This window comes from Tamandua tetradactyla, chromosome 11 (assembly GCF_023851605.1).
Source record: "Tamandua tetradactyla isolate mTamTet1 chromosome 11, mTamTet1.pri, whole genome shotgun sequence".
NCBI lineage: Eukaryota > Metazoa > Chordata > Mammalia > Pilosa > Myrmecophagidae > Tamandua > Tamandua tetradactyla.
Window position 1 is genome coordinate 94,501,351 of NC_135337.1, and position 10,672 is coordinate 94,512,022.

General features: G+C 40.8%; 1 protein-coding gene across 1 annotated transcript; it reads left to right on the top strand.

Moving 5' to 3' along the window:
- The first annotated feature begins 476 nt into the window (after nucleotides 1–476).
- LOC143649703 (low affinity immunoglobulin epsilon Fc receptor-like) lies at nucleotides 477–9,708 on the top strand. Its single transcript, XM_077119629.1, has 4 exons — nucleotides 477–560; nucleotides 915–1,066; nucleotides 7,465–7,565; nucleotides 9,293–9,708. The coding sequence occupies exons 2-4, from the start codon at nucleotides 947–949 to the stop codon at nucleotides 9,420–9,422; spliced, it is 351 nt and encodes a 116-aa protein (XP_076975744.1). The 5' UTR covers nucleotides 477–560; nucleotides 915–946; the 3' UTR covers nucleotides 9,423–9,708.
- Nucleotides 9,709–10,672: the final 964 nt, after the last annotated feature.

Here is a 10,672-nt window from a genome sequence, read left to right on the forward strand (position 1 = left end):
TCTGGAAGTTTCTAAGCCTGGCACTGACCCTGATGATGCTTCTGTTAGTCTTGATCGTTGGTGTGGTCCTGGGAAATGGTGAGTTGATGAACCAGTGGGAATGGGGGGTCAGAGGGAACCGGTTTCTCCAGCATGTGCAGCTTTCAGGGGAAGGTCCTGGGGTGGGGTCAGGTGTGGGCAGTGAGCTTGGCTGTGCTGAGCGCCTGGTTTCAGATGGAAACTTTCCTCCCCACCCTGGCTTGGAGGACTCTGAGGGTTGGAATAGAATCCATCAGGGGTCTGAAGAGCTGGGGCATTTCATTTCCTCTCTTCCCCACACCAAAGTCTTGCAGGTGAATCACCAGATGCAGGAAGAGCTGAACCAACTGAGCAAGAAATGTGAGTGCTGCGTGGGATGGGGGGCTCCTCCCCACGCTATGGCCCTTCCTCCTTCTGGGTCTGTGACCAACTTCTCTCTATGTGTCTCTTAGTTACTCAGGGACTGGCAGATGCAAGACACAATCAAGACACCTTCTGGGGAGAACTGTTCCGGCAAATAGAAGCTGTACAGGCAGGAAATGGTGAGGAGACAGGGCCTTGGAGTTTGGTTTATGGAGAGTGACAGTTGGGGGAGAGATGCTGGTTTTTGCAACACTACCAGTAGCAATCCTTGCAACATATGAATCTGCAAAGGGCATTTTAACTGACCCCCACTCATCATAGCTATTAACATAAGTCTGAAGCCCTGCATTATTTCCATTGCCTTCTGCTGATGCTGGCCTCTGGCATGGGACATGTGGGAAGCTACTGAGCTCCTGCTGCAACATGTCAAGGATGCATCAGTGTGGTTGGGTTCAAATCATTTCATCGAATTGGGGTTGGAATCAGTGGCTTTTGCCGCTCCTGATCCCAGCAGAACTGCCCCTTTCCTTTAGAATCCTCCTGCAATCCCTGTCCAGAAGCGTGGATGGCTTTTGAGGGCTCCTGCTACAACTTTACCACGAACAAGCTGAACTGGATTGACGCCAGGAACTCCTGTACCCAGGAAGGAGCTCACCTGGTCATCATCAACAGTGAAGCAGAGCAGGTAGGCCAGGGAAAGGAGGCTGTAAGGGCATTTTTAAAGGAAATGCGAGGTCACGTCCCTGTCTGCATTTGTTTCCCGGTTACTAAAACAAATAGCATGCAATGGGTTGGCTTAAATCTGGGAATTTTTTGGTTCACGGTTTGAGACTAAGAGAAGTTCAAAACTGATGTGTGAGCAAACAATGCTTTGTCTGTGAAGACTGTGCTGCTCTCAGGCTGGCTGTGCATGAGTGAGCATTGGTCCGTGACTTCTCTGTCACATGGCAGTGCAAATGGTGATGTCTTCTCTTTTCTCATCGGGGGTCCACTGACTTCCACCTCCTGGCAACTCTGCATGGCTTCTTGTGTCCAATTCCTCTGCTCATGAGGACTTCAGCCTTACTGGATGAGGACCCACCTACATTCGGTTTGGGCACACCTGAAATAATAGCATCTTCAAAGGTCCTGTTGCAAATGGGTTCATAGCACAGACCAGGAGTTGGGTACTGAACATTCCTCCTACGGCAGAAATAATTCAACCCCCACAGGTGTGAGTCTTTAAGTCTGCCCTTCATGATAGCCATGCAGACTTGTGATAACATGCAGTCTTGGCTACCATTCTTTAATGTCTTTCTTGTGGGCATAACACATGGAGCTATTGCGTCTGAAGAGTCTCTATTCCTTTTTTTTTTATTAATTAAAGAAAGAAGAAATTAACACAACATTTAGAAATCATTCCATTCTACATATAAAATCAGTAATTCTTAACATCATCACATAGATGCATGATCATCATTTCTTAGTACATTTGCATCGATTTAGGAAAAGAACTAACAAAACAACAGAAAAAGATATAGAATGTTAATATAGAGAAAAAATAAAAATAATATTAATAGTAAAAAAGGGGAAAAAGACAAACAAACAAACAGACAAACAATAAAAAAAAACCCTATAGCTCAGATGCAGCTTCATTCAGTGTTTTAACATGATTACTTTACAATTAGGTATTATCGTGCTGTCCATTTTTGAGTTTTTGTATCTAGTCCTGTTGCACAGTCTGTATCCCTTCAGCTCCAATTATCCATTATCTTACCCTGTTTCTAACTCCTGCTGGACTCTGTTACCAATGACATATTCCAAGTTTATTTTCGAATGTCGGTTCACATCAGTGGGACCATACAGTATTTGTCCTTTAGTTTTTGGCTAGACTCACTCAGTATAATGTTCTCTAGGTCCATCCATGTTATTACATGCTTCATAAGTTTATTCTGTCTTAAAGCTGCATAATATTCCATCGTATGTATATACCACAGTTTGTTTAGCCACTCGTCTGTTGATGGAGATTTTGGCTGTTTCCATCTCTTTGCAATTGTAAATATCGCTGCTATAAACATTGGTGTGCAAATGTCCGTTTGTGTCTTTGCCCTTAAGTCCTTTGAGTAGATACCTAGCAATGGTATTGCTGGGTCATATGGCAATTCTATATTCAGCTTTTTGAGGAACCGCCAAACTGCCTTTACAGTGGTTGCACCATTTGACATTCCCACCAACAGTGGATAAGTGTGCCTCTTTCTCCACATCCTCTCCAGCACTTGTCATTTTCTGTTTTGTTGATAATGGCCATTCTGGTGGGTGTGAGATGATATCTCATTGTGGTTTTGATTTACATTTCTCTAATGGCCAGGGACATTGAGCATCTCTTCATGTGCCTTTTGGCCATTTGTATTTCCTCTTCTGAGAGGTGTCTGTTCAAGTCTTTTTCCCATTTTGTGATTGGGTTGGCTGTCTTTTTGTTGTTGAGTTGGACAATCTCTTTATAAATTCTGGATAATAGACCTTTTTCTGATATGTCGTTTCCAAATATTGTCTCCCATTGTGTAGGCTGTCTTTCTACTTTCTTGATGAAGTTCTTTGATGCACTAAAGTGTTTAATTTTGACGATGTCCCATGTATTTAGTTCTTTCTTCAGTGCTCTTGCTTTAGGTTTAAGGTCCATAAAACCGCCTCCAATTGTAAGTTTCATAAGATATCTCCCTACATTTTCCTCTAACTGTTTTATGGTCTTAGACCTAATGTTTAGATCTTTGATCCATTTTGAGTTAACTTTTGTATAGGGTGTGAGATACGGGTCTTCTTTCATTCTTTTGCATATGGATATTCAGTTCTCTAGGCACCATTTCTTGAAGAGACTGTTCTGTCCCAGGTGAGTTGGCTTGACTGCCTTATCAAAGATCAAATGTCCATAGATGAGAGGGTCTATATCTGAGCACTCTATTCGATTCCATTGGTCGATATATCTATCTTTATGCCAATACCATGCTGTTTTGACCACTGTGGCTTCATAATATGCCTTAAAGTCCGGCAGCATGAGACCTCCAGCTTCATTTATTTTCCTCAAGATACTTTTAGAAATTCGGGGCACCCTGCTCTTCCAGATAAATTTGCTTATTGGTTTTTCTATTTCTGAAAAATAAGTTGTTGGGATTTTGATTGGTATTGCATTGAATCTGTAAATCAATTTAGGTAGGATTGACATCTTAACTATATTTAGTCTTCCAATCCATGAACATGGTATGCCCTTCCATCTATTTAGGTCTTCTGTGATTTCTTTTAGCAGTTTTTTGTAGTTTTCTTTATATAGGTTTTTTGTCTCTTTAGTTAAATTTATTCCTAGGTATTTTATTCTTTTGGTTGCGATTGTAAACGGGATTCGTTTCTTGATTTCCCCCTCAGCTTGTTCATTACTAGTGTATAGAAATGCTACAGATTTTTGAATGTTGATCTTGTAACCTGCTACTTTGCTGTACTCATTTATTAGCTCTAGTAGTTTTGTTGTGGATTTTTCTGGGTTTTCAACGTATAGTATCATATCGTCTGCAAACAGTGATAGTTTTACTTCTTCCTTTCCAATTTTGATGCCTTGTATTTCTTTTTCTTGTCTAATTGCTCTGGCTAGAACCTCCAACACAATGTTGAATAATAGTGGTGATAATAGACATCCTTGTCTTGTTCCTGATTTTAGGGGGAAGGTTTTCAATTTTTCCCCATTGAGGATGATATTAGCTGTGGATTTTTCATGTATTCCCTCTATCCTTTTAAGGAAGTTCCCTTGTATTCCTATATTTCGAAGTGTTTTCAACAGGAAAGGATGTTGAATCTTGTCAAATGCCTTCTCTGCATCAATTGAGATGATCATGTGATTTTTCTGCTTTAATTTGTTGATATGGTGTATTACATTAATTGATTTTCTTATGTTGAACCATCCTTGCATACCTGGGATGAATCCTACTTGGTCATGATGTATAATTCTTTTAATGTGTTGTTGGATACGATTTGGAATTTTATTGAGGAGTTTTGCATCTATATTCATTAGAGAGATTGGTCTGTAGTTTTCTTTTTTTGTAATATCTTTGCCTGGTTTTGGTATCAGGGTGATGTTGGCTTCATAGAATGAATCAGGTAGCTTTCCCTCCACTTCGATTTTTTTGAAGAGTTTGAGGAGAATTGGTACTAATTCTTTCTGGAATGTTTGATAGAATTCACATGTGAAGCCATCTGGTCCTGGACTTTTCTTTTTAAGAAGCTTTTGAATGACTGATTCAATTTATTTACTTGTGATTGGTTTGTTGAGGTCATCTATTTCTTCTTGAGTCAAAGTTGGTTGTTCATGTCTTTCCAGGAACCCATCCATTTCCTCTAAATTGTTGTATTTATTAGTGCAAAGTTGTTCATAGTATCCTGTTATTACCTCCTTTATTTCTGTGAGGTCAGTGGTTATGTCTCCTCTTCCATTTCTGATCTTATTTATTTGCATCCTCTCTCTTCTTCTTTTTGTCAATCTTGCTAAGGGCCCATCAATCTTATTGATTTTCTCATAGAACCAACTTCTGGTCTTATTGATTTTCTCTGTTGTTTTCATGTTTTCAATTTCATTTATTTCTGCTCTAATCTTTGTTATTTCTTTCCTTTTGCTTGCTTTGGGATTAGTTTGCTGTTCTTTATCCAGTTCTTCCAAGTGGACAGTTAATTCCTGCATTTTTGCCTTTTCTTCTTTTTCTGATATAGGCATTTAGGGCAATAAATTTCCCTCTTAGCACTGCCTTTGCTGCATCCCATAAGTTTTGATATGTTGTGTTTTCATTTTCATTCACCTCAATATATTTACTAATTTCTCTTGTAATTTCTTCCTTGACCCATTCGTTGTTTAAGAGTGTGTTGTTGAGCCTCCACGTATTTGTGAACTTTCTGGCACTCCACCTATTATTGATTTCCAACTTCATTGCTTTATGATCCGAGAAAGTGTTGTGTATGATTTCAATCTTTTTAAATTTGTTAAGACTTGCTTTGTGACCCAGCATATGGTCTATCTTTGAGAATGATCTGTGAGCACTTCAGAAAAAGGTGTATCCTGCTGTTGTGGGATGTAATGTCCTATAAATGTCTGTTAAGTCTAGCTCATTTATAGTAATATTCAGATTCTCTCTTTCTTTATTGATCCTCTGTCTAGATGTTCTGTCCATTGATGAGAGTGGTGAATTGAAGTCTCCAACTACTATGGTATATGTGTCTATTTCCCTTTTCAGTGTTTGCAGTGTATTCCTCACGCATTTCGGGGCATTCTGGTTCGGTGCATAAATATTTATGATTGTTATGTCATCTTGTTTAATTGTTCCTTTTATTAGTAGATAGTGTCATTCTTTGTCTCTTTTAACTGTTTTACATTTGAAGTCTAATTTGTTGGATATTAGTATAGCTACTCCTGCTCTTTTCTGGTTGTTATTTGCATGAAATATCTTTTCCCAACCTTTCACTTTCAACCTATGTTTATCTTTGGGTCTAAGATGTGTTTCCTGTAGACAGCATATAGAAGGATCCTGTTTTTTCATCCATTCTGCCAATCTATGTCTTTTGATTGGGGAATTCAGTCCATTAACGTTTAGTGTTATTACTGTTTGGATAATATTTTCCTCTACCATTTTGCCTTTTGTATTACATATATCATATCTGACTTTCTTTCTTTCTACCCTCTTTTCCATACCTCTCTCTTCTGTCTTTTCGTATCTGACTCTAGTGCTCCTTTTAGTATTTCTTGTAGAGCTGGTCTCTTGGTCACAAATTCTCTCAGTGACTTTTTGTCTGAGAATGTTTTAATTTCTCCCTCATTTTTGAAGGACACTTTTGCTGGATATGGGAGTCTTGGTTGGCAGTTTTTCTCTTTTAGTAATTTAAATATATCATCCCACTGTCTTCTAGCTTCCATGGTTTCTGCTGAGAAATCTACGCATAGTCTTATTGGGTTTCCCTTGTATTTGATGGATTGTTTTTCTCTTGCTGCTTTCAAGATCCTCTCTTTCTCTTTGACTTCTGACATTCTAACTAGTAAGTGTCTTGTAGAATGCCTATTTGGGTCTATTCTCTTTGGCGTGTGCTGCACTTCTTGGATCTGTAATTTTAGGTCTTTCATAAGAGTTGGGAAATTTTCAGTGATAATTTCTTCCATTAGTTTTTCTCCTCCTTTTCCCTTCTCTTCTCCTTCTTGGACACCCACAACACGTATATCTGTGTGCTTCATATTGTCCTTCAGTTCCCTGATCCCCTGTTCAAATTTTTCCATTCTTTTCCCTATAGTTTCTGTTTCTTTTTGAAATTCATTGTTCCATCCTCCAATTCACTAATTCTATCTTCTGTCTCTTTAAATCTATCTTTGCAGGTATCCATTGTTTTTTCAATCTTTTCTACTTTTTCCTTCACTCCCATAAGTTCTGTGGGTCTCTATTCCTTTAAGCTACAGGGCCACTTCCTGCCCCATTGCAGCCCAGACCACACACACTTTCTCAACAACTTTACCTTCTTCTTCTTTCACTTCAACAATGGACTGGCTGCCCGCTTGTGGGTAATCCCCCCAACATCAGGAATCTCCCAGGTCAGGGGCAGGACCCAATCCATCATCGAGTCCTTTGTGCCTGGAATCAGGCTAGCCATGCAGAAGCACCCAGGATTTGTCAATGGGGTGAGGTTGATTCCCAGAACCCTTTCCAGTAGAAGTGTCCAAACTCCTTATCCTGTCATCCAATGACCACCTATAATATCCTCCATTACCCTTTGAACAGTGCTTAGCATGGCCACCTCCTGTGCTCTCATTTACTCACTGAAACCTCAGCCCATCCTAGGAGGCAGCTACAGAAGAGGACCCTGACGATCATAGCTGCCCAGCATTTGCCTGACCATCTGCTTCATAATCATGGTGGAAGTGGAGGTCTGTCTGGAGGTTCCAATCAGTGTTCTCATCTGCTTCACTAGGTAGCATCTCCTGTCCTGAATGCCGTCTGGTCTTATTCTCTTTATGTTCCAATGTCTCCACCCCAGTGCCATATCTGTACCTAGATATTTCTTGACTAATTCTGCCTTCTCTCCAAGTAGAAATTCCTGACATCTCAAGGAGTGACTTCCTGGATCGGCCTCAGGAAACAGTATGAGAATGACCCCTACACGTGGCAAGATGGCTCAGCTGTCACCTACGCGTGAGTGTCCTTGTTGGCTCAGAGCTCCTCACCCCACCCAGTTTGTCCTGCAGGAGTGTGAGAGAGGTCTTCTTACAGAAGTTTTCTCCACTGCCTCTCAGTTCTCATTCTGACATAAACCAAACATTTGCCTGTCACATCCGTTGTTACTAGGTTTACTGTTTGTTATTTTATGAGTTATAGACGTGTATACGTGTAAACAGTAGATTAAAGAACATTGAAGAGGAAACTCTTCATTGCTGGGGGTCTTCATAGCACTTTCATGGGGGAAGGGACGATACTTCATTTGCTAACTCACTGAGATCTAGAGCTCTTAAGGGCACATCATCTGGAGACACTAGGATCCCCTAAAGCGCACATAAGGGACATGCCTGGAGGATCCAGTCTTACATCCTCTATAGCATTTAATGACCCTCCCATTCTAGTCTCCACCTCAGTTTGTCCTTTCCTTTCCTTCCACTCAGCCTTTACCACAACCACAACCAATAACTCCTGGGCCACTCTTGTTTATTCCTCCTTAGCTTCCTCTCCACTGCACTTTCTCATCTCAGGTCTCATGTTCTCTAGACTGGACCGTTGCTATGTATCCTAGATCTAATCTTGCCCTTACTGACCCATGCTCTACTCAAGCCCAAGGTATAATATTTCTAATCATATCTTAAGGAAATACCCCCATGCCCCAGTGATACAACCGTGAAGTCTAGACTCTTTATGATGGCAGTTTTCCAGGCTTGCACACTGGATAGCTTCCATCTCCACTCTTCCATCTCCTATACTTCCAAGTTCTCTCCTCATCCTTGCCCTACGGTAAGTCCCGAGGACTCGGTTTTCCCAGAGTTGGCTCACACTGTCCTCCTCTCACTGTGTCTACTGCCCAGGACACATTTCCTTGTCTGGTGAGCTGCACAATGTGTGTGGAGCCCAAGACATATGTCCGCTCTAGGGATGTCCTTCCTGTGCCAATGTTGCATCAATCACACTCTTTCCTTTTCCTTACTACATTCTATTTAGATGCTTTTGATTACCTTTTTTATGGTCTACCTCTACTTAATCTTGTCTCTTCCATCAGACTAGCTTCTACTTGAGGGCAGAAAGGAGTTCTGGGCTGTCTCTGTGGTCCAGCACCTGTACAGGCTTTGTACCCAGCAGTCCTCAATGAGCAGTTTTGGAATAAATGAACGAGTTGCAACATTTCAGGATACATTTTATACACTGAGCACCCACTGTATGCCAGACACTCAAATGTATCATACCCTCACACAACCCCATTATTAAACAGAGTTCCAGAGAAGTTACGTGGCATGCCCACTGGGGCCTCATTGATAGTCCAAGAGGTTAGACCAGTTGGTTGGTATAAAACTGTGGTTCTTAACTAGAAATGATTTTAAGGACATCTGGAGATCTTGTGGGTTTCACACTGGGGTGGGTGCTACGAGAATCTGGTGGGTTGAGTCCAAGAATCCTGCTCAAAATTCTACAGGGCTCAGGGATGCTCCCCCTCAGTAATGACCCAAATGTCAGCAATATTGAGTTGGATGGACCTCGCTGTAGGACACAGCCTGCATTTCCAATTTCCTGCAATTTCCGACGTATCCTAAAGTCGATTATGTTAGGCTGATCTTCAGCTGAGACCTTGTGGGTGGTTGTTACAGCTGTGCATGGTCTTGTGTACCTCACCCATGCTGCATGGTTTAGGAATGTGGTTGGTGTTGTTTGTCTGTTTACAGCAACTGGAATCCTGAAATATCATATTGGGAACGTTGTGTCTACATGGAGCCATCAGGCTACTGGTGGAGCGACGAATGTGAGTCATATTGGCACTACTCATGGATCTGTGAGAAGCCTCAGGTCTGTTGAACCTGCTCCCTTCTCTTTGGCCCTGAGTAGTTCACGGGTCTCCTGGTGTGTGACCTCAGCAGGGTTTCCTAACTTCTCTGCAAAACCCAAGTCTGTGTAAACCCCAGAAGTGCCATTCCCCATTCTGTCTCTTACTGTCCTCTTTAACTGCGTTGAGAAACAAACAAGTGATGCCACGAGAAAACCTGTGGCAAAGTAAAGCATGTGGAACTTTTTACAGGAGGAATGACGCAGTTTTTCTAATATAAGAGGAATGATTAGAAGATAATGTGAGATTGTCATTCAATAAAAGAGATTAAAGCAATGTAAACTGGTATGTGGACCTCATTCATATTTTAATTTGAACAAATCACCTACAGGATAACATTTTCAGGCAATCACAGTAATTGATTATGGATTTTGTATTGGACATATGAAGAGATTCTTATGGATTTGTTAGTGTGCTAATGGATTGATATTTAAATATTAAATAGAAGATATAGATTAGATATTTATGCTTAAGTCATTATGGGTTGAAATAGTTTGTGCCTGTGTTTTTATTATAAAATATTAAAACAAACAAGTGGGAAGGGGACATAGATGAAATGAAATAGGCTAAATGTTGGTGATTGTTGAAAAATATAGGACTTCATATTTTTCTTTTACTTTCATGTACATTGGAAATTTACAAGTGAAATTTTAAGTACTCAATGTAATTCATCATATAAACTAATTAGAAAGGAAAACATGATTTAAGGAAGAAATTTAGCTCACTGGAGTATAAGAGAAGCGCCTTATCCTGTGTGGTGGTTTGGAGCTGTTGTGTCCCCCAGAAAAGGCCATGCTCTTTGAATCCATTCCTGCGGGTGTAGACCTATTGTGGGCGGAAACTTTTGATTGGTTATCTGAATTGAGATGGGACCTGCCTTATTCAGGACGTTTTTAGAACCTCCTGCTGAGTCCTTATAAGAGGATAAGACACATGCAGAAGCTAAAAGATGAAATTAAGAAAAGCTCTTAGAGAAAAGCCCAGAGAAGCTAAGAGAGGACCCACAGAAGCTCAGCGTGGAGGCACCAGAAGCTGGAAGCAACGAAACACAAGAGAAGAACCAGCAGACACCGGCCATGTGCCTTTCCTTATGACGGAGTTGAACCAGAGGGCAGCAGTCTGTTTTCAGAGTCCAGGTATTGTCCTGTTGCTGCCTGGAGCTGGACATTTTCATGGCCTTAGAACTGCACATTAGTACATCCCCACTGTAAAAAACAATTCT

Excerpts from the sequence above, each read along its gene's own strand:
- LOC143649703 (XM_077119629.1), top strand. The coding sequence starts at position 947 with ATGGCTTTTGAGGGCTCCTGCTACAACTTTACCACGAACAAGCTGAAC. Across the intron at positions 1,067-7,464 it reads TCAACAGTGAAGCAGAGCAG|AAATTCCTGACATCTCAAGG; the intron begins GTAGGCCAGGGA and ends CTCTCCAAGTAG. Across the intron at positions 7,566-9,292 it reads GGCTCAGCTGTCACCTACGC|CAACTGGAATCCTGAAATAT; the intron begins GTGAGTGTCCTT and ends GTCTGTTTACAG.